This window comes from Sceloporus undulatus, chromosome 3 (assembly GCF_019175285.1).
Source record: "Sceloporus undulatus isolate JIND9_A2432 ecotype Alabama chromosome 3, SceUnd_v1.1, whole genome shotgun sequence".
In the NCBI taxonomy this organism is placed as follows: Eukaryota; Metazoa; Chordata; class Lepidosauria; order Squamata; family Phrynosomatidae; genus Sceloporus; species Sceloporus undulatus.
The window spans coordinates 146,245,147-146,269,377 of NC_056524.1; the positions used below are offsets into that span (position 1 = coordinate 146,245,147).

At 42.4% G+C, this 24,231-nt stretch overlaps 2 protein-coding genes across 25 annotated transcripts in view; one reads left to right on the forward strand and one right to left on the reverse strand.

The window, feature by feature from the left end:
• The window catches only part of COG3 (component of oligomeric golgi complex 3), an 85,486-nt gene extending 70,367 nt beyond the window's left edge, over nt 1-15,119 (forward strand). For 2 of the 4 annotated variants that reach the window (XM_042457352.1, XM_042457356.1), the window contains exon 23: nt 1,233-3,219. In XM_042457352.1, coding sequence (XP_042313286.1) covers nt 1,233-1,262 — 30 coding nt within the window. In that variant the 3' untranslated portion in view covers nt 1,263-3,219. Of the gene's footprint in view, nt 1-1,232; nt 3,220-11,973; nt 12,310-12,861 lie in introns of those variants that run through there. The other 2 variants (XR_006102857.1, XM_042457353.1) reach the window with 2 other exon arrangements.
• SORBS1 (sorbin and SH3 domain containing 1) overlaps nt 14,161-24,231 on the reverse strand; it is a 204,043-nt gene continuing 193,972 nt past the window's right edge. For all 21 annotated transcript variants that reach the window (XM_042457340.1, XM_042457338.1, XM_042457337.1 and 18 more), the window contains 4 exons: nt 21,338-21,397; nt 20,281-20,471; nt 19,001-19,113; nt 14,161-17,309 (listed from right to left, as the gene is read on the reverse strand). In XM_042457340.1, the coding sequence (XP_042313274.1) occupies nt 17,242-17,309; nt 19,001-19,113; nt 20,281-20,471; nt 21,338-21,397 (432 nt within the window). In that variant the 3' untranslated portion in view covers nt 14,161-17,241. The remainder of the gene's footprint in view (nt 17,310-19,000; nt 19,114-20,280; nt 20,472-21,337; nt 21,398-24,231) is intronic.

Here is a 24,231-nt window from a genome sequence, read left to right on the forward strand (position 1 = left end):
TGGATTTTTCTGGTTGAGTGCAGAGTGCACAGAACTGGCCTCACCCTTTAAACCAGAGGTTCAACTGCTGAGGCCTTGACAAGCATGGACAGTGGCAGCGAGGTCCTCAGGTCGTAGGTTTGATTAGAGTTTCCTTCTCTTAGATGGTTGACCTTACAGGGTTAGATGAGCACCATCTGCCCAGGTTTGGGATTAGAGTTTTCCTTCTCCTAGGATGGTTGCCATAAGGCTAGAGAGCCCATCCTGCCCTTTGGCGCTTTTGGTCAGACCCTTCAGTTGTGACCTGTCTGGCATGGGAGGCCCTACCGGTGGCTATTATACCACCACCAGCATAGCTCACAATTTCATTAGGGTACGCAAGCCTCTCCCCCACACAGTCAGAGCATAGCTGGAGAGGAATAGGAGGCCGGAAGATGATAGTTAAGGAGGCAGGAGCCTCTTTCTTCAGGCTATCCCTGGTGGAGCTGGGTCTGCCTGATCACTCCCTTTCAGGCCGGAAGATGGGCCAACTGTAAAAGTAGTTAAAAGCATAGTACAGTGTGCCTGCGTTTTACACCAGCGTGCCATATGCAGCTTTCAGCATATGCTGAAAGCTGCACCAGAAGAGCCCCTCGTGCGCCCTGGAAGAACTAATGGGGCATGCACCCATGGCGCATGTGTGGTGCTGTGCTACCACAGGCGCGGGCCCCATTACTTCTTATAGAGCTCCAACATACGCTGATTTCCACTTACGCAGAGGGATCCAGAATGAATCCCTGCATAAGGGGGAGGGCCCACTATAATAAAAATTTAAAAAACCCAGTTGAAGTAACACCATTTTTAAAATCATGCATTAAACAATATAGAAACATTTAAAAACACACAAAATTTAGGACTAGATTACCCCACCCAACCCCATAAGAAAGCTCCTTGAAATCCATTAGTCCTTAACAGTTTTTGCCTGGTGGCATCAAAACAAAAAAATCCATATTTATTTATTTATTTATTTATTGGATTTATTCTTCTTTTCTCCCAAAATGGGATTCAGGTGGGTCAGTGCATTCTCAGAGCAAGGAGAATTCAACAGGGTGGGAATGGCCACTAAGAAGGTCAGGAGCAGGTCAGATACAGTAAGGAGACTAGTAGCACAGAATCTTGCAGGTACAGTTGAAGTCTCCCAGCAGTGTGATTGTATTCATGGAACCTATTTGGAGACTAAAAACAACCTCTGAAACAAACATTGTGTCTTTCAGGTAAACCTCCTGTTGTCTGTATCAAAGTAGCCCAGTAGCATAATTTTGAGGGGCCTCTGAAATGTGCATCTACCATAGACCATTTATTTGAAGACAACAAGACTTGCTGTGCCATCTTGCTGCTTTTAACTTCATCCATCTGTTCTAACATCACTTGTCCCAGAACAAAATGACCAGTTTAACAGCTTTTATTTTATTTGAAAAGAAGCACTGCTAAAGATTCAGTACAAGCATCAGCTCTTATTGCCAGCATCTATCCTAAGCAGAAATTCTTGCTAGTAATTACAACCTAACTGCTGTCCCAATCTTCGTCCATTTTTGCGTACAGTGAATATATTCTTTTTAAAGGAATGTGTTGAAAAGAACACATTTTAAAGAAGCAGCAACTTAACACTCTTGAGTAGAAAGCATTCATATATGTCAAGCCCACTCCAACTTGTGCATATACAGTGTTTCCCACAATATTTCAATAATATCTGCTAGAGGATATATTTACATGTGCAAATAAGTCATCACAAACAATGAGTGATGAAGCTGTGTTTAGGGAAGAGTTGCCCCTTCACCTCCAATACATTAACTCTGACGTAATATTTCTCATATTCAGCTTTATTGTCAGTACGTGTGTGGCAAAGCATTAGGCAAAATGCAAAAATAACATGTTACCTTGCTGATTTCATATTTGTAAATCTTCCATAGTTTCTTTGATGTTTTTTTAATAATTTATTTCACTGTTCATGACTGCTGACATTCACACATTCTCAAATGCTGGGAAGGAACTTGGTTGCTATAACATGAGCACAGAATATGAGCATAGTATGTGCAGAGATCCCATCATTAACTGCAAACTCTTAATCAATTGCAAGAGTTTGGAGTATTTCCAAATATCAATACTAAGAGGATATTCTTTCCTATATTTCATTGATAAGTCATAGCATGAAGGCAAACATTGTGTACTGGGAAGCCAAAATTTATGGTGACTTCCCTTCACACCACAATTCATTCAAGTTATCACACATTCCAAATCATCACATATTACAGTCTGCATGGAAATGCCTCCCAAATATGAATTTTCCCTGTATGAAAATACAAAATAAGCTCCTTTAAAACTTGGTTTTAAAGAAAGATACCTTTCTGTATCATTTGGGGGTCCAAATAGCTTTGCCAAAGATAGTGGGTCTGATGGATTATTCTATTTCTATACGCCACCCTGTATAGCAATGCTCCTTGTCTAGAAAAGAGCCCAAGATTGTTTTGTTAGATTCTTTTTTGGCTCTTAAGTTGTTGTTTGTCCCAAAGAGGTATTTTTCTCTGACTGTGCCTTCTTGCATAAGGTAACTTTATGGTTTTGGCTTAGAGGTTTATGTAGTTGTGTTCTTGGAATGACAAAATAATGGCATACGGTTAACACCCACACAAAGAAGGAAAGAAAACAGCACCAGTGGTAGATATAAAAATGTCTTAACATCTAATATATTAGCTGACACCTACTAACACTTTGAGGAAGACATCTAAAGTGAGTGAGCTTAAATATTTTGAGAAAGTGTCAGAAATGCCATTAAATATTTTCTTTTCTTATTCAATAAATTGAATATTTTTTCTATGTAGTAATGCACTTAAAGTTGCCACAAGCAGCCTGCCAGCTTTTTTGCCATTTGGCAAAATGGCCAATAATGGGGAAATTATTTCTTTTATGTTGTTAAGATAACGTATTGTGAATTGTTTGTTGCATGAAGATAAAATGCATTTTAATTATTTTTCTTCTCTAAGCTGAAACCTGGTTATTACATCTTTTTATTTCTAAAACAGAATTCTGGGTGTGCACATGAACTGTCTTCTTCCTAATTGTCAGTTTATGTAAAGTTGGTAAATTTAAAGTGTTTATGATACAGACAATGTACATAGTTCGAAACTGGATTATTTAAGGATTTTTACCAATGTTCTTGTTTGGTTTCTTTTCTCTCTTTTAAATAAAAGCTTTCTTTTCTTACTTCGGGGTAGTTTCATTGGCTGTTTCATTGGTAGTTTCTTTTAATACTACATCCAAGGGTATTAAAAGAACTGGCAAAAGTAATATCAGAGCCATTGGTAATAATCTTTGAGAACTCCTGGAGAACAGGAGAAGTGCCAGCAGACTGGAGGAGGGCAAATGTTGTCCCCATCTTCAAAAAGGGGAAAAGAGAGGATCCAAACAATTATCAACCAGTTAGTCTGACATCAATACCAGGAAAGATTCTGGAGCAGATCATTAAACAGAGAGTCTGTGAACATCTAGAAGGCAATGCCATAATCACAAAAAGTCAACACAGGTTTCAGAGAAAGAAGTCATGCCAGACAAATCTAATCTCTTTCTTTGATAAAATTACTAGCTTGGTAGATGAAGGGAATGCTGTGGATATCGTATATCTTCATTTCAGTAAGGCTTTTGACAGGGTTCCCCATGACATTCTTGTTAACAAGCTTATAAAATGTGGGCTAGACAAGGCAACTGTTACATGGATTTGTAATTGGTTGACTGACCGAACGCAAAGGGTGCTGAACAATGGCTCCTTTTAATCCTGGAGAGAAGTGACCAGTGGGGTCCCACAGGGCTCTGTCCTGGGCCCAGTGCTATTCAACATCTTTATCAACGACTTGGATGACAGAATTGGAAGCATTCTTATCAAATTTGCAGATGACACCAAATTAGGAGGAGTGGCTCCAGAGGACAGGATCAACATTCAAGATGACCTGAATAAACTAGAAAGTTGGGCCACAGCTAACAAAATGAACTTCAACAGGGAGAAATGCAAGGTACTGCACTTAGGGTGGAAAAATAAAATGCACAGATATAGGATGGGAGACACATGGCTGAACGAGACTACGTGTGAAAGGGATCTGGGAGTCCAAGTAGACCGCAAGCTGAACATGAGTTAACAGTGTGATGCGGCAGCTAAAAAGGCCAATGCAATTTTAGGCTGCATCAGTAAAAGTATTGTATCTAGATCAAGGGAAGTAATAGTGCCACTCTATTCTGCTTTGGTCAGGCCCCACCTGGAATATTGTGTCCAGTTCTGGGCGCCACAATTCAAAAAGGATGTTGAAAAACTGGAACGTGTCCAAAGGAGGGCAAATAAAATGGTGAAAGGTCTAGAAACCATGCCCTATGAGGAACGACTTAAGGAGCTGGGGATGTTTAGCCTGGAGAAGAGAAGGTTAAGAGGTGATATGATAGCCCTGTTTAAATACTTGAAGATTCCTCCTCAACATTAGGAAGAACTTTCTGACAGTAAGGGCTGTCTGACAGTGGAACACACTCCCTCGGAGTGTAGTGGCATCTCCTTCCTTGGAGGTCTTTAAACAGAGGCTAGATGGCCATCTATAATATGTTCAGTACAGTTAATCTGAGATGATTTGGATTCCTGCATGGCAGGGGGTTGGACTAGATGGCCCTTGCGGTCTCTTCCAACTGTTATTCTATGATTCTATTAAAAGAAATGAATATTTTATGAGTCAGATGCAGATTTTTCCCCCCAACATTGTTGTGTCAGATAGAATCATAGAGTTGGAGGAGACCTCAAGGGCCATCCAGCCCAATATCCTGCCATGGAGGAAGACACAATCAAAGCACCCCTGACAGATAGCATCCAGCCTCTGTTTAAAAACCTCCAGACAGAGACTCTACCACACTCTGAGAAACTTTTTGGGATTATGGCATTCCTTTCTAAATGCCATAAACACTCTTCTTTTCCAAGTCTCTTTGCCAAGTTCTAGAGCCTGAGACTACTGCTACATTCTCAATATTGATTGGGACCCTGGACATCCCTGGCTTGATTCTCCTTTCTTTCCCTTTTCTTACAAACCCCATTTTTTCTTTCTTTATTCTTTCTTTACCTTATTTACCTTCTTCAAGGGAAGAAAGCAGGATGTCTGCTGTTCACCCCACCAGCCTTGACTTTTGCAGGAGCAGACCATGAGACACCAAGAGCTGGAGAGGAAAGAATGGGTGCAGGTGGGAGTTGCTGCAGACACCCAGTGCTGGCACCCAGTTCATTCAGGGACAGAGGACAGGGAGGTGACACCGCCACCTACAGGGATAAGTGCCATGAGTACTTCACACACACACACACACACACACACACACACACACACATGAAATAGTAAATTAGTTCAGGGCCTTTCTGGCCCAGGAATCTCCTGCCGTGCTTCCGAGGTAGAGGGAGAACCCCTGGGAACCCCCTGGCAACCCACCAATCCCATAATAGGAGGAGCCCTGCTGGGAAAGTTAGTAGTGCCAGTAGGGGTCGTCAAGGACTCATGAGGTTACTAGGCAATTAAGCCTGCTCAGTGCCTGACCTGGTTAATGGAGGCTCCAGTACAAGCGGGAGCAGTGATCACCTGGGTGGATGAAGGCAGGAATGTTCCTGGCTCAGTAATGCAAGAGAAACCTGGTGCCTTGCTGGTGGCTGCTCTCTTGGCCACATGGCTGGCAGTGGCCATCTTATTTGCAGACATGGTGATGACCATCTTGACCATGTTGTCATCTTGGTCATGAAGATGGAAGCCAACATCTTGGTCACATGGATGGTGGCCGCTGTCTTGGCCATGTGGATGGGAGCTGCGATCTTGATCATGGGTATGGCAGCTGCCATTTTGGAAAGGCAGAGGAGGGCCATCACAGGGGGCATGCCGACGGCTGCTGCCACCCTACCCACGACTTGACACAAATGGAGGGCAAAGACTGCCAGATCAGACAAGAGGCACACTTCTTGGGGACACTGCACTGGGGAAAGGAGGGTGAGGTTCACCTTCCAATTCTGAATTAGCCTTCCTACTGCCCCTGCCAAATGCCCCAAGCTCAGCAAATGCAATGACAAGCACATCCTCCCCAGTTCCCGCCACTCCTTCGAAGAAGACTGCATGGAGGGGGGCTACATCACCATTTGCTCCAGAAAAGAGGAAAGGGAGCTTTCAGAGGAGAAAGGGGAAGAGTACAGAGAGTCCATACACAGCTCCACCAGACTGTTCAGAGTAGAAGATTTTCTTCTGAAAAAGATGGCTAGGATCCTGGACAATGACCTTCTCAGAGTAGGTGAGGGGTTGTTTCCCTTGGCAGTGCCCTCAATGATAGAGATGCCTGTACTTACAATTTGATGCAAGTTATCAAAGGTAAGTGGAGCAAACCTGCAGCAAGTAGGCTCAGCCATGTAGAAACTGTATAATTTGTATCAAGCAGTTATGGAAAAGCTTAAGATGCCCCCTAGTGTCTGTTCTGGTATCTTTGGCCAGTTTATGCAGGAATGGCGAGGACACCCTGAGGAACTCAGAGGACAGGAAAACCAAGGCAGGCTTCAACAAAGCACATGGAGCCATGTCCACTGTCATTAGGGCAGCAGCATGGTAGCAAGGGTGTCCCTGCAGTGGACCTGGTACCTACTTGAGGAGATTCCTGTGGTTGATATTAGACTTAGACAAGATATTAACAAGCTGGCTAAGGCATCCACGTATGCTGCAAATAGTACACTGGGCCAGTTCTGCGCCAGGACCCAGCTGCAACCATGGCAATTCTTCTGGCTTAAGAACTGGAACGTCAACACCAAATCCAAACAAAGACTAGTTTTCACACAACCTTCAACTGGTTGACAACAAAGACAAAAAGAAGACCTTGCCTTCAGGGGAAAAGAGGGAGGACAAAAAGCAGTTCAAGCAGGACACTGTTCCTTTGAGCCCTCTAGACTCTTTTCCCCCCTGTAACCCCAGTTCCTTTTAGGTCAGGGACTCCAGGCCCAGCTGACAGTGTTGGGGAAATTCCAAGTTCCACTCCAAGCAGCCCCAGATAACCTTCCCAGGGAGCCACCAAGTGCTTCCAAAAGAACAATCAAACATGATGGATACCTCCAATAGGGGGCAGACTTTAGAGGTTTGGGCACATATGGGAGAACACTTCAGATCAGTGAGTACTGGACACTATCTGGCATGGCTATTAGACAGAGTTCCTGTGTATACCCTGGAATATGTTCATCCCATCTCCCAAGTCCAAGAAGCTCAATAAATACTGCCTTCTGCTAGAAACCATAAATCATCTATTGGCCATGAAGGCCATAGAACCATTACCTGCGAATCGAAAGAGGGGGTGTTGCTAACTTGTCTTTCTTCCTGGTTCCCAAGAAGAATGGATCCTGGAAGACCATGCTAAACCTAACAGGAGTGAATCATTTGATACACAAAAAGATTTAAAATGCCCCCCGATCACACCTCATGTTTGATATCAACTTAATATTGTGAACATATTAATATACAGTGTGTCCACGCCATACACAGCTGCACTATCAGCGGCTTTCAACTTACCAGGCAACAATACAAAGAATGGCATGCATGGATAGCGCATGGAGAAATGTAAGGTACTGCACTTAGGGCGGAAAATGCAATGAACAGATATACGATGGGGGACACCTGACTGAACAAGACTACGTGTGAAAGGGATCTGGGAGTCCAAGTAGACCACCAGTTGAACATGAGTTAACAGTGTGATGCGGCAGCTAAAAAGGCCAATGCAATTTTAGGCTGCATCAACAGAACTATAGTGTCTAGATCTAGGGTAGTAATAATCCCATTCTATTCTGCTTTGGTCAGGCCCCACCTGAAATACTATGGCCAGTTTTGGACACCACAATTCAAAAAGGACGTTGAGAAATTAGAGCGTGTCCAAAGGAGGGTGACTAAAATAGTGAAGGGTCTTGAAATCATGCCCTATGAGGAATGATTTAGGTAGCTGGGGATGTTTAGCCTGGAGAAGAGACAGTTGAGAGGTGATATGATAGCCCTGTATAAATATTTGAAAGGATGTCATATCGAGGAGGGAGCAAGCTTGTTTTCTGCTGCTCCAGAGACTAGGACCAGTAACAATGGATCCAAGCTACAGGAAAAGAGATTCCACCTCAACATTAGGAGGAACTTCCTGACAGTAAGGGCTGTGGAACAAACTCCCTCGGAGTGTGGTGGAGTCTCCCTCCTTGGAGGTCTTCAAACGGAGGCTGGATGGCCATCTGTCAGGGATGCTTTGATCTGGATTTCCTGCATGGCAGGGGGTTGGACTGGATGGCCCTTGCGGTCTCTTCCAACTCTATGATTCTATGAAATCGTGTAGGCTTCGTAACCCCGCCTTTTGGCAATCATACAGTTGTACCAGCCAGTTTGCAGCCTCCCCTTGCAGGTGTCCAGCCATGCACCGCATCTTGACTGTCTCGTTAGGGAAAGTGGGTCCCCACTCCTCCATATGGTCTGCAACTTGGGATAGGAAGTATGGCAACGTCTGAGGGTCCCCATCATACTTAACTCCCAATTTCCAGGCTTGTGGTTCCTGCAGCTGTCCTAGTGCTGGTCTAGCGGGTTGAGGCACTGGTTGGAGACCGGGTCCCAGTCCTGGGGCTGGGTCAGCCAGCTCGGCTGCTGCTCCCACTCCACTCCCATCTCCGCCTCTGACGGCCAGGCCCTTCAGGATGCCCATCATCTCTGCCAGGGTCCCCTGTACTCCCTCCAATTCCTTATATATTTGCAGGACTTGTTCCTCTAAGTCCTCGCCCTCCACCGGTTTCACCCAGAGAGGCTGGGTCAGGCCAGTGTCCCAGTCCGACCACTGCATTGCCCTCCACCTTTCTCGTGTGCAAAGTGGCGTAGTGGGATGTCCAAACGGCCCCACCTGGAATATTGTGTCCAGTTCTGGGCACCACAATTCAAAAAGGACATTGAGAAACCGGAGCGTGTCCAAAGGAGGGTGACTAAAATGGTGAAAGGTCTGGAAATCTTGCCCTATGAGGAATGACTCAGGGAGCTGGGGATGTTTAGCCTGGAGAAGAGACGGTTAAGAGGTGATATGATAGCCCTGTTCAAATATTTAAAGGGATGTCATATTGAGGAGGGAGCAAGCTTGTTTTCTGCTGCTCCAGAGACTAGGACCCGGAGCAATGGATGCAAACTACAGGAAAAAAGATTCCACCTCAACATTAGGAGGAACTTCCTGACAGTAAGGGCTGTTCGACAGTGGAACACACTTCCTCGGAGTGGAGTCTCATTCCTTGGAGGTCTTCAAGCAGAGGCTGGACGGCCATCTGTCGGGGATGCTTTAATTGTGATTTCCTGCATGGCAGGAGGTTGGACTGGATGGCCCTAGTGGTCTCTTCCAACTCTATGCTTCTATGATTTTTAAGATCTCCAAGTAACACCCTGAGGGAGTTTATTCAGAGTTTATACACTGTCGAACAGCCCTTACTGTCAGGAAGTTCCTCCTAATGTTGAGGTGGAATATCTTTTCCTGTATCTTTTCCCGGTTCTTTTTCTGGTGCCACAATGACGTCACTAGTGAACCAATGCTGCTCTCGTGATGTAAGTGCCACATGGCAATGTGCAGATGCTGCACAACTCTTACATAACAATGGTGGCACCTGTGTACACAGGGCACCTCCATTGTTACGCCGCTGCACCATGCTAGGGTTAGGAATCGTGTGGTTGCTGCGCGGTCCCTAACCCTAGTTATGGCTCAAAAGGCCGGTGTGTACCGTGCCTATGGTTCTTTCAGGTTTGCCAGTGCAGCAGACTGCAGCTAAGATAAGGGAGGGGCACATGGGCATGTACTGTGGAGAGGATAGGGCTCCTGCAAGAAGGGCAGCTTAGTTCTAAAAGTTTCCCACAATGAGGCTGAGTACAGTGGTGCCTCGGGTTACGAAATTAATTCGTAACGCGGCCGCTTTCGTAACCCGAAAAGCCTTCGTAAGCCGAATTGCCATAGGCGCTAATGGGGAAAAGCCGCGATTCCGTGCGAAAAAGCCGAAAAAAGCACCAAAAGTTTTTTCGTAACCCGAAAAAACATTCGTAACCCGAAACAATAATTCCCTATGGGATTTTTTCGTATCCCGAAAATTTCGTAACCTGGGTATTTCGTATCCCGAGGTACCACTGTAGGTGCAGAATATCCCATTGATGAATACTTTTACAGATGAATACTTGAAGAACCAGTTATTGGTGAGCACCCTGTTCTTTTTACTATCTCTTGCTTTGAAAAGATGCTACAAGAAAAGGAAAATGATAGACACCCAACTCCAGTTCATGATGATGACGCCTTCACTACAACCTAAATTTGCAAATGTATCAATCAGTAGTAGGATTTGATGGGAGTATACCATCTTGCCTATGGTAAACCAAATGGTGTCCTCCTCCACAAGTTTGTTTATATATTCTCTACCATGGTCTAACCTTCCACACTAATCATCAGTCCTGAAAGAGCAGAATTCATTCCAGGAGTCTTGCAAAGAGTGCAATATATCCCCTACCAATATTCCCCACAATTTGTGTATTTATATGAGAGAAGTCTTCAGGATAGCAGAGATAGGGTTAAAAGGAAGTTGGGGAAGTTATAAACCATGACATTGTTTAATATCAAAGTGGACATGGAGACAGTTCAGTGATTATAGACAGAAGAGTATGGAAGTTATTGCCTGTCTTCCTTACATGACTTATTTACAACGAAGGGAGGGGAATACAACATTATCTCAGTGACACCAGCTCTTTTTGTGGAATAGCTGTACTGTTCCTGCTCTTAAAAATACAGTAACACAATTGCAGCCTCCACACCTCCATACATTCACTGAAAATCTGAGAGAGGAGGTTGTGCTAACCCTTTTATTATATATATAATATATATATATAATTAAATTTCACATATTAAAATACATTATAATACATCTGATACATTGCATACTTACTCTCTATCAAGCTTGGGGTTTTAGCATATAATACATTGTCACTTTCTATACATCCTTCTACTTGCAGAATCTCATTGTTCTTTATATGTATAATTCTCTAAATTCACATCTCCTTTTCCTTCTTTGCTATGTTAATTTTAACCATCATTATCTTATATTATTTATACATTTTTAATCACTATTAACAAGTGACGTGCTGTTTTCTTACTCTCGTATCAAATTATTTTAATTATATATAATAGTAGAGTATGGTCCTTCATCTTGCATGAAGTTTAGCCATGGTTCCCAATCTTTTTAAAATTCACTTGTTGATCTTTTATTAATCTAGCAAGTTAATTTGTCTATCTCCATGTATTTGTACACTTTCAATTTCCGTCTATCCAAGTCTGGTATCTGAACTGTCTTCCACATTGAGGCCAAAAGGATTCTTGCTGCACAAATCATGTAAAATATCAACTTCCCGTGTTTCTTTTCCAGATCATTATCTTCAATCATATTTAATAGATACATTTTTTGATCTTTGATAATATTTGACTTAAGAATCGTCTGTATCTTTTGATGTATCTCAGACCAGAATTTTTGCAATTCCACCAGTAGTGGATCATGGTTCCAGTTTCTTTTTTACATTTCCAGCATTTATTTTGACAGTTCTTTGTCATTTTTGCTATTGTTTCAGGCGTTAGATACCATCTGGATTGCATTTTCACTAAGTTTTCTTGTATGGCGCAGTTTTTGGAAATTTTCATTCTTCTTGTCCAATTCTTCTCCCATTGTATAAGCTGTATACTCTGTCCAAGATCCTGTGCCCGTTTGATCATACAATTCTTTATTTTTTCTTGTTCCCATTCTTGTTTTAGCAATAATTTATAGATTTTGGTCATTTCCTGAGTTCCTTCCTGTATGATGAACCTTTCAAATTCTAATTTACCTTTTCCAATTCCGTTCAACTTCATGTCCTGATTGAATCGTTCTTTTATTCTTCTAATGCTAACCCTTTTATTTTAAAGGAGTAATGAATGGAAGCAATTGGAGCAGCAAAAACCACAGAAGCTTAATGGGAGAGCCAACAAAACAATTAAAGCCACCAGCAAATAGCTGGCAGACCAGCCTACATTCAGAAAGCAGACAGTGGTATGGAGCTTTGGGTTTACTGTTGCTTATCTTTTCAACAATGCAGCTTCTGCTGTGTCCTTCTCTTCCACCTTTGCAGTGTTTCTGTGGAGATTAGAAGTGCCAAAGGATGATGTTTGAAGCCTGCAGGATATAGCAGCTGTACCAATCAGAATCATAGAATCGTAGAGTTGGAAGAAACCACAAGGGCCATCCAGTCCAACCCCCTGCCGTGCAGGAACTCTCAATCCATGCATCCCTGACAGATGGCCAGCCAGCCTCTGTTTAAAGAACTCCAAGGAAGGAGACGCAAATACACTCTGAGGGAGCGTGTTCCACTGTTGAACAGTCCTTACTGTCAGGAACTTCCTCCTAATGTTGAAGTGGAATCTGTTTCCTGTAGCTTGTATCCATTGTTCTGGGTCCTGTTCTCTGGAGCAGCAGAAAACAAGCTTGCTCCCTCCTCAATATGACATCCATTCAAATATTTCAACAGGGCTATCATATCACCTCTTAACCTTCTTTTCTCCAGGCTAAACATTCCCAGCTCCCTAATCAATGTATCATGTAAAAAAAAAAAATGTTGGCTAAGGCCAGGGTGGGTGGATGACCTATGAATAGTGGAGAGAATTTTGGAAGGTGGTGTGTGCAGGTTAGAAACCAGAAATGAGATACTGTATGTTACTAGGCTAAGAGGGTCCAGTTTTATGGACTGGAATTTGTGAATATATCCTAATTCAGCTGATTCTCTTTCCAATCTTCCTTTGTATTTTTTTTCATTCAAGGACCACTGCCCTGATATCACAGATGGAATACCTAGGAAGACTGAAGTGTTCTGACCCAGGCTTTTGTGTATTTCCATTCCTTCATGTCCATCTGGTGCAGAGACTGGCCTGTTTGCCAAATGTAGAGGGCTGAAGGGCATGGCTGACAGAGAATGGCATATTAGAGGATGAGTACATGAAAGTACCTCTATATTGTGGGTTATGTGATTAGGTCCTGTGATAACATTTCCTGAGTAGATCAATCCATCAACAGAGGGTTGAAGAAAGACAATGGGTTTCTACGCACAAAATAACATACTGCACATAAAACTGGACCTTCTTAGCCCAGTCTCATATCTCCTTTCTGGTTTCCAACCTGCACACACCACCTTCCAAAACTCCATCATTCATAGGGGCACCCACCCACCCTGGCCTTAGCCAACAAATTTACTCCTAACTTTGTCCCTCAATGACCGCTGTGAAACCTGAACCTGCCACCGCATCACCATACCTGCAAATGTTATGGGCATTCATACAGTCAAATCATACAATCGTCCATGCATCTCAAGAAGTAGACCAAGTTGACGAAAGCTTGTGCTACAACAACTTTCACACAGTCTCAAAGGTGTTGCAAAATCTCTTTGCATACTGACATTTCAGAGTAACACAGCTCTGAATTCTACCATAATGGAAACAAGAAATGAAAGCAATATATCATGTGAATAGGAAATAAAAAGTATAAAGACCCAATTGTGAATCTGTCTGTCGGGGGTAAAAAAACAACAACAAAGGCTGACTTGGCATCCATCTCAAGAAGGTAGTGTGCACCCCACAAAGGGATTCATCACCCTGTCATGAGGCTAGGGGATCAAAGTGGGGCATGCCATGGGTGGGCACACAGATAAGTCTCCTTGTGATACTTTTGGTTTTTCTCTGGAACCAAGGCTGTGCTTCCCACTGCCTTTCCATCTAAATATGTATTTTTCTATGATGTCCTAAAAGATAAACTTTGTTTGGAGAAGCCTGGAGTTATTGTAGTAGGCCTTACTGCTGCTAGTCAATTTATGATATACTTCCTATTTTAGAAAAGGCCTCTAAAACAGCCAGGGCGCTTCAAAAAACTTTACAAAATTGCCCCTCCTACATTTTTACTGTGGAAAAATTCCCTTAAAGGGTGGCAGGGGTCTCCAACCCCACACATAGGTGTATTGGTCTATGACTGGGGAAATGGATGATCATACTTCACATTCTCGCATTCGCACTGCCCTGGTGCTACGTTCCACAAGTATTACCAAACAATGAAATAGAGCCACAGTCACATCAGCTTGGGCTAATATTTATTAAATCACTTACATAAAAGAACATGCTTTCAATTCAGTATTTTTATTTATTAATTGCCAAATAATAATCCACTGCAATGAAATAACAAAACACAAGAGTAAGTTCCGTTATGAAGTGTGAGAGCATGAACACAAATGTGTATTAACTAAAAAAATCCATGTAGATGGTTACATACTGCCAATACTGTTAAGCTTTTTTCTTTTCTTTTACTGATAGGTTAATTTAGTATAGTCCAATCCTATAACTGCAATGCTAGGCCTAAATTCAGTTAACACTGCTATGGGTAATAAGAGTGCAAATCAAAAGCATTTAAAAGGCCCATGCTAGGATCTCACTCAGTGGGACTCTCTCCCATCCACAAGGACTGTAGGGAGCTACAAATAATTTCAGTGACTTACACATTGTGCTATCTTTAATTATGAAACTGTAACTCTCCACCATGATAAAAAACAACATTCTGTGGCTTAGTTACCATTAATTTAGGTCTTGCTAAGTCCTGTTAATTAAAGTGACAGTAAATTGAATAACTCTTTGATATAAATAAAAATGGGAATGTCATCCTTCCTGCCCTTAAAAAAAGCTTTCAATCTTTTTTTTCTCAATATAAGATTTTTAAGTCTATACAAAGGCAAAATGTACATATTTACATTCATATTATTAAAGCACTTCAGTTGTTGGGGTTTTGTTTTTTGTTTTTGGCTGCTCTGGAATGGGGAGGGGAGAGTCAGCAAAAGAGAAATCCTGCTATTTTGGACCATGGCTAATAAATACTTCAAAAGGAATTGCAATGAATTAATTTCCTTTACTGTCAATGAAATTGTATAAAAGCATCAGCAGGGGAAAATTTACAGTAATTCAAGGAGGAGAAAATGCAAATAGCTTTGGACATCAAAATAACAGATTGTTGCTTTTGGTTCCTTTGAAGAGGGAGCCTACAATCCCATTTGCACCCAATTTTTTTTTTAAAAAAAGGCACGTCTAGAAATATTTTGACAGTATTTATCTAAAAGTGAGAAAGCTGCTATGACAGAACCTATTGTCTTGTATGAGAGGTTGTATGATTTGATGCTAAACCAAAAGTTTGAGAAAAACTGCAGAAGGGGAAAGGGAAGAGCAATAAGGAGGAGTTGTCTGGGAGCAGGGGGTGGTTGAATGCTTCCTTAGTAAGGCCAGTGGGCCAGCTTTGCTTACCTTGCTGATACACTTGGAAAAATGAGAATCAAAGAAGTAAAACAGCGTGTACAAGGCATCAATGCAACCAATATCCCCAAGCCCTACAAAACTCCGGCAACCAGTTCAGAGAATAAGAAAAAACAACATGACAACAATCATGTTCAGTTTTTTTTTCTATGCAGGACTTATTTAAAGCCAACACAGAAGAATGCACTAGGTTTTTATAAAGGCACACATAACTGAGAATGAGTCTTGCCCAAGATGTAAGCTATTTGCTTTGGAGAGCTTGTACAGGTGCCATTCTGACTGGATTTGGCCCTAAACATGCAGGGTTTCCACAGGTAAGCTGGGTTACATTGCCTATAAAAATAATTTTATTGTTTGGCAACTCCAAAGTAAAAGCTTCAGCATCATTTTGTTCCCCATCCAGTGTTGTCCTCAGTGTGCCTGTCTTGTTTTCTGGGTCTGGCTATCACTCCTCCAAGTTTTTCCACAATCTGTATTGTTATGTAAAATACACTACAACTTTTAGTATGTTTTAGTCGAAGCAAGGCTATTGCCTATTAATGAAAGGCTGATAAAATTGGCAGTAGTATGGCTGATTAAAAAAATAATAATTTCCTCCAACTCTAATGGGTAATTTTGAAAAGGGGCATGTTGGTAATATACCTGACTTGCAATATTATGTTTTAGGTAAGAATGGAAAGCTAGACTGGACAATTTTCATCACACATAATAATGGGGCATGTAGGCTGGACACAATCTGTAAGGCCCCATAGGTCATCCTTGACCTATTTTGAAGAGAAGTCAAGATCAAGAGATGGACCCTGGAGAAATAACTGTGAGGGGAAAGTTGCTGAAAAATGGAAGCTTGACTTCTGGAAGCCTGCTCAATTGCTTCAAAAATCCCATTAAGCCTGTACATATTTTCATAAGGACTGGAAATCTTCTGAAGCGGAAAGGCAGAGTGGTTTGGGTGTGAGACTCTCTGAGACTGCATCCACACTGTAGAAATAATCTCTGGCCTGGTTCAATGCTATGGAATTCTGGAAATTGTAGTTTGCGGTGGCCCCAGAGCAGAGGACAACAGAGCTCTGCTCTGGGGCCACCACAAATTACAATTTCCAGAATTCCAAAGCAATGAGCCAGGCCAATTAAAGCATTATCAAACCTGATTATTTCTGTAGTTTGGATGCAGCCTCAGATACCCAGTTCTGTACATCTAGGGGAATATTGGGAATGAGCTTATATGCAGTGTCAAGGATTAATATCAAACCTGAGAATGTGTTCTTCCATTCAAAACAGGTCTCTGGACACTTGCATCCTTTTTATGGTAAAGGCGTAAATTCCAAAGGAAGGGAACAAGATCTCCATGAAATTTAGGTATAATAAAATCCTAGCTTCAAAGTCTTCCAGCCAAAATACTGTCAAGATAATTTTAACTAATAAAATAAATCACCAGCTGTTCTCATTTTTTCCTGACCACAACTACCAACACTGTTTCACTCCATTCTGATGCTTTTGCTCAGTGTCACTGTGAAGAGTAATACATGGGTACTGAATAAAAGCTAACCCTCATCACATCATCCACTGGAAAATAAAAAACCAGATAAACACACACCATTGGAGAAGGCTTGATTTTTATGTTTCCACTGCCCCCAGTGAACCTTTCCAAAGGAAAAGGGAGCTTTGTGTCAGTCCAATACCTTACCACATCCCACATCCACTTCTCATTTCTGTCCTGCTATATTCATGAAATTCTCTTTTCTGAAAGTTTTTTTTAAAAAATTCAAATCCACTTCCGTGTCCCTCTTTTTCACGCTAGTCTCCATCTCTCTCTCTCATACAGTCTCTCTCTTTCTTGGTAGAAGAGACAAGGAATGGCTTTTAAAGGGATACAAGTTTCACATAGTTGCCTGGGAAAGTACCAAACTGTTGTGTTCTCCTGGATGTGCCTATTGAGGGGAAAAAAAAAAAAAAAAGCACAAGCACATGAAAGATGGATCACAGTTACAACAGTCGTTCAAGATGATTACCTTTACCCAATATGCCCAAACTGGTGAAGTCACACCCAGTTTTAGGAAAAGGTATACCTTGGCCTAAAAAGGCACGTCACCTTTCCCACAAGTGCCCAAATGCCCCTGCACAGCTCCTACAGGGTGCAGATGTCAGGATGAGAGATCCTGCCATGTTTGCTAATCATATATTCTGCATGTGCTTTGTAATGGTGGATAATGGGTACACTGTTGGTGATGCTGAGTGGAAAGATGGTTTATCTTCTTTGGAGCTGGGTAATGAGCAGATGTGGAGGGAGGAAACACAAGCTGTGAGTATCAAGGTCAGTTCCGTGGCAACACTTAGTGTGGAAAGGTGGGGGACAGTCTTGGGAAATGATCCGAAGACAAACATATTCCACAAAAATGTTTGAATTGCTGTGTGCTTTTAATATACTGTTACAGAAAAGTGCTTCTGTTTTGAACACATTGCTATGTTGTGATCAACTCGGTTTCCTGAAGAAAGCTTCTGACTTTGCTGAAGCTTGTGTTTCTGAACTGCAGTTAGCCAGTACAGGTAATTTTTCCCCTCAAAAATTAGAAATGGGAGCTGGAATCCATTTGGGCAGTTATGAACGCATAACCTAGAGTTAGTGGAGGTCGGGGTTTGAATCCCTGCTCAGCCATGGGAACCCACTAGGTGACCTTGGGCAAGGCTGAACCTCTTTTTAACAAACTTGCTAAGAAAACTGCATATAAATTCACCTTAGGGTTGCCCTAAGTCATAAACAACCTGAAGGCACACAACAACAACCTACACACTCGTGGCTGTTTTGTATTCATGATCCCTATGTAGCCCCTAGTTTAGGGAATATATAGGGAGCATGAAAATTCCCTAATCTCTACTTACTGGTCAGCAGCCACTGTGGTCAAGAGGTCTGTTCCCCTGTTGAGTGGGAAGCAGCTAACTGTCATTTCCCTCTACCTCCGGCGTACAATCTCCAGAGTGAATAGGAAGTGTGACAGGGTTCCTACTCCTTTTGCTGCAATGGAGATTGCTCACAAGAGGGGGTGGAAGCATCAGCCAGCTCTTGGTAAATGCTGCTTGGTAAATGAGGACTAGGAAGATCAGGACAGGATTCACTACACAGTGCTGTAACTACAGGGCTTAAGCATTCATAATTCCCCAACAGGATTTTGGCCACAGTGAGGATGAGTCAATTTTCTCACGCTGGTGTAGACAAATCTGAATGAGATGGATGAATGGTCTAATTCAGTGTAAGGTAGCTTCCTATTCTGCCCTCAGCAGGACCAAAACACATGCTGGCCAAGGTGTTCCAGAGCTTGCTCTTGTTATGTCCTGAAAGGATTTCTGATGCTCCTTTCTCTTGAAGCCCAGAACAGCTCATATCTTTCTCTTGTCCTGCATCTCTTCTGTAAAATTCAGTTTAATTTCATCCTGAAGCCGACATGTATATAACAGCAGTTGCTCACATTAATCCTTTGTTGTTCTCTTCATCATTTGCCTTTTTATTGGTAATATTTATGTTGTGAACTCCCAGGCACAGTCACTATGAACTGTCATATACACTTATATTGCATACTGTGGCCAAACAAACCCTCATCATTTGAATAACAGATTAGCTGCTCACCAACAAACCAGCCGTCATCACACTTCTCCATGACATCTATGATGTCGCCATCTTTTAACTCCAGCTCATCATCATTTTGTGGAATATAGCTGTAGAGTGCCTGGTAGCTAAGTCTGAAAATGCACAAAATAGAAACAAGATGATGTAATGAACTCAAGCCATTCAGCTTTCTGAAACAATAATCTCTGCCAATTTGCCTTGCTCAGATGCAGAGCCTAAGATCCAAAGATTCTAAATTGCCCATATCCTGCTCCGACTTTATCCACTATCACTTGTGCTCTGCTCTATATCATGCCTTATTCAATAAATGTTGAGACAAGACCAGATCAGATGACAAGGAAAGGCCCTGTAGTTATATCTCCATAAAATAGCATTAATTGACCTTGTGTATACCCTGAGGGCATGGGTGTCTACAAGATTCCCTTAAGGAAATGAGGACCTTTCACTAATTTTCAAGCAGTTGCAGTCAGGCATGGGAGAAACACTCAAGAGGTCAGTGGTGTTTTACCATTTACCGACCTGTCATTTGAACAGCAGCATTTTCAGTGCAGGGGGCCTGCTGGCAAGGATATCCAGGCTATTTGAATTAGGGATAAGTTTGGGAGTAACCAGTATCTTTTGTATCTCACTTCTACCAGAATGATAGAAATGACTTCCCTTACCGTATTCTCTCCTCTGCCCATTACTGTTGTAATGGCTGCTTCCTGGACTGTTTCTTCTCCCTTACCCTCCTTGCAGCACATATTGTACTGCTGGCAGGCCAGTTGTTTGAGGTTGACAATTCAACCCAATAATCCCTCCCCAACAAACCAGAGGGACTGGCCCTCGCCCTCGCTTCCCCCTGAAGCAGCAAGCACCAGCAGCAGCAAAGCAAGCAGGCAGGCAAGCAAGCAGTGTAGCTCTTCATGGGGTGGTGGGGTGGCCTCTTCCTTCTTCCATGTGCTGACCCTCCTCAGACCTAGCAGACACCCAGCATTTATACCTTTGTGAGGGGGAAAGGTGGTCCTGCCTGGCTGTTTAGCCAGGAATTGGCTAGATGCCTGGAGCCTGGTCCTGGAGGAAACAGTCTCTGAGAAGGCAGCAATCCTCCAGGAAAGGTGGCCTGCAGCAAACAGCAGCAAAGCAAGCAGGGAGGTGGTGTAGCTCTTCCTGGGGTGGCCTTTTCCTCCTCTAAAATGCATATAATCTCATAGCTCCTAGACTTTGGGTTCTAAGAAAAAAAAAACATTACTGTACTAAACTAGATACTACATCAAGTGTACCAATCCAGACCAACTTACATATCTTGTGGGATATGATTCCTTTCAAGAGTTGATTCCAGCAGTGGGTCTTGTGGTTGCTGAGAAATGATGAGAGATGATTTACTGTCACTAAAGGGCCCCTTGTGACAAGAGACAAGAGGCTGAGAAATTGTGCTGCAATAATGAACGGACTTTTCAGCAATGTTTAAGATCTCATTGCAAACAGTTTCCTGGGTGGTATGTACAGTATTTAATCCGGGGAGGGGGGGGAGGACCCAAATGACAGTAAACAAGGAAAGGGATTGGGGTAGTCAGTAAGAAATGGAACAATCCAGAGGCAGCACATAACAGAGTGGTAGATAGGTCCAGGTAGAGATTCCAGGTAGTGAAGTGTAGAAGAAATCCAGGTTGTAAGCATGGAAAAATAGAGGCAAGATAACAGAAAGATTTGCTGATGAGTATTAACAACAAAAGAGACTGTAATTAGTCAGTAAAGGCCTCATATTCAGAATCACAAGTTTTGAGTATGACTTGTAAAAACACAGCTCACACATGCAACTGAAGCTCACCGACAATGATATGTGTCTTCAACTACTCTATTTTCTTTACCCAGAGCAGAGTGTCATTCAGTTAAAAGGGCAACAGTGCTGCTGCTCCAGTAAGGTGAGCAGGGCTACTTTTCAGATCTGGGAGAAACACTGTATACTAAAGGGACTGAGCCATCAAATGACAGGATGGCGGGGATTGCTTACTGGAAGACAAGGTTTTGTAATGACATCTGTCTTAACTAGCCCTGAAGATCCTTTCTTTCTCTTATGTACTTTGTGACAACGGTGACAAAACAGAAAAATTGAATGGATGGTACCATAATACCATGTTGATATAAAAAAACTGAAACCTGTGCTGGCCAGCTGTGGCACTGGATTTTATGGGGATGTTTTTATCAATTGCTGGCTGTTACAGCAATATAGTAATATTGCTTTTAGTACTGCTGGTTGCTACAGACCATTGTGCTAGAAAGCAGGTGATAAATGGTTTATGCTGTTATGTATTGTGCTAAAGAAAGGCTGCAGGTATTAATCTCACGCAATCTTACCACATAGCTCTTTTCTGATTCTGTGAGATCTGGTCCTGGCCTCAATGAATGATGAGAAGGCTGCATGATCACCAAAGTACATGATAAGGAAGACATTTTAGCACAGACACTACTAAGTCAGATTCAAATCTTATGAACAAACCAACAAAAATGGAGAGAGGGAGAAATCAACACAAATGATATCCACCACTGCATTCAGGCAACTTGAATTATTAACAATTTAGCTGTATACTTCATTGAGACTATGGGAAAGAGGATTAAAGACAGGGAGCTTAAATGATGGATCAGGAGAACAGAGATTGATAATCAACAATTTTGAGGCAATTCCTGTAAAGCAGTACCACCTCTGGAGATAAATACTGTGGTCCCTCCACATTCACTGGGGTTAGGGGCACAGGACTCCTGTGAGAATGGAAAACCCGCAAATAAAAATACCCTACACCTTTTTTTACCTGAGAGAATGCCTCTCCAGGAATCTCTAGGTCCTCCACTGCAACTCTATGGTCAATATCTAGTAGATGTTGACCACAGAATTGCCCTGGAGGACCTACAAATGCCTAGAGAAGTGCTCTCTCTCTCTAGGAATCTCTAGGTGCTCCAGTGTGGCTCTATGGTCAACTTCTAGGAGGGTCACACTGGAAGATCTAGAGTTTCCTAGACAGAACATATCAATCAAATCCGTGAATAATCAAATCTGCAAAAGTCAAAGCCGCAAATGTGGAGGGACGACTATATTTGTAGAAAGTACTGTACATGAGCTATGCTTTGAGTAAGAAGATTCATTTTTGGAATCTGTGAGTATTAGATTAGTTTCCTTTTAATTTACAAACTTATATTTACAAACATAGCAGCTCTCAATTGCTAGTTTATGTTTATATTTTGGTACTAGAAAGCCAGCATAGTGTAGTGGCTTGAGCATTGGGCTATGACTCTGAAACTAGGCTTTCACTCCTTGCTTAATTATGGAAACTTATGGAGACTTTGGACAAGTCATGCTCTCTCAACCTCAGAGGAAGGCAAAGGCCTGCTGAACAAATCTTTGCCTCAGGGTCATCATAAGTTGGAAATAACATGAAGGCACAGAACATGGTACTGTATGTATATGACTGTTCCATCCCTCAAATAAAAAAAAAATCTGCAAGCTGTATGTTTGAAAGCAAATATGGTCACATCAAGATTAGGAAATGTTTCTTTTTTTCACATTTCTTTATACTGAGGACGTGTACTAATTCAGCCTCCTTCTCCTCTGGTTCTGTCACAGGACATTGGTTTAAAGTAAAGACACAGATTTTCCAGAGCTCCAACACAAATGGAGAACATCCACAGAGTGAGACAGAAGTGACAGACAACTGAATAGGGTTTAAGCAGTGTGGCTATTTAAGACCAGGACCTACAGGCATAGACTCTATGCCACACAGACAAAATGATGATGATGATGACGATGATGATGATGATGATGATGATGATGATGATGGTGATGATGCAACTCATCTCATTATCTGGAGAAAGACATCTGGATTTACACAAATGTCAAAGACAGAGAACAGCTGCTTCTTATAGGGACAAGAGGATGTGCCATAATACCCAGTCAAAGCTGTGCCCTGCATTTTTCCTTTGCTTTTTAGAAGTAAGTCTTTCTTCTGCCCCATATAGAGTGTAGATGTAGGAGATGAAGTAGATGAAGGAGGAGGAGCAGAGTGGGAAGGAGGGAGAAATCTCAGAAAGTAATGGGGGGTATCCCTTCAGATGTTGAACTGAAATTCCTATTATCCCCATTGACTATGCTAGAATAACTATAATGATTGGATCAGTAGTTCAACTTCATCTAAAAAGCCACATGCTCCCTAGCCCTGACCTAAATAATCTATACCTCTGGTAGTCTATGGTGGGTTACAGACCGCCAAAAAGCAGCGGTCTGCTGCCGCCGCCAGTTGCACCATCCGGGAACCGCAGCAGTCAAATGATGCGGTTCCCGGATGCTGCACAGAAGGAGTGTGAAAATCGCGCTCCTTTCTGTGACCTGGAAGAGACGCCGCAAGTGCTGAAGCGTGCACTCGCGGCGTCATTTCTGGGGTGCGACGTCCAGACGCAGCGCATCCGCTACGTCAAGATGGCAGTGGCCGTGTGGAACGGCCGCTGCCATTTCGTACGGACTCAGTCCGTAGTAGGGTTAGGGGCATCTGGAAGACTGAGTCCGTGCTAGGGTGCCCATCTGTAACTGGCCTATGTCAATCTAAAATGTACAGTCTGCATCCATGATTTTAAAAAAATCTTGCCTATCTGTCATTATCAGCAGACCCAAACTTAAAAAGCCAGGACAGCATATTAGTGTAAATTAACTGATGCTTTATTCCAGAATCCAAGATAGCAGTTCACCACAGATGTAGTAGCATCAAATATGAATTGTCTCCAAATCAGCCAACCTTTAAGTGTTCCCTTTCCCCACCCACAGTCCATGCACTTTCAAATATATCAAAGAGTTCTTTAAACTTGCCACTTTTCCTCCAACTCTCCCATCTCCCATATCACTTCATCTCTCCCAGGAAGCAAGATGTTGTCTTGTTTACCAACAAAGTCTTCCCTCAGGAAACAAACAGGGCCATAAACTATAACTTCCCCTGCCATTGTCCATCTGTCCCCATTTTGCATTTCATTTGGATTACACCCCCCATTTCCAATTTGTCCCAAGCATATTTCCCCTCTGTTTCTTGCCTCCCTCCCTTTGCACTTCTCTCTAGTTAACCATAGTGTAAGCCTGACGGCAGGGAATCATCTAATTAAAAAAATTGTATGTACAGCACTGTGTAAATTTACAGCGCTTTATAAGTAAAGGTTAATAGTAATAATACTATTTCACCATCTCAAATTACTTCTATTTTACTATATCAACATAT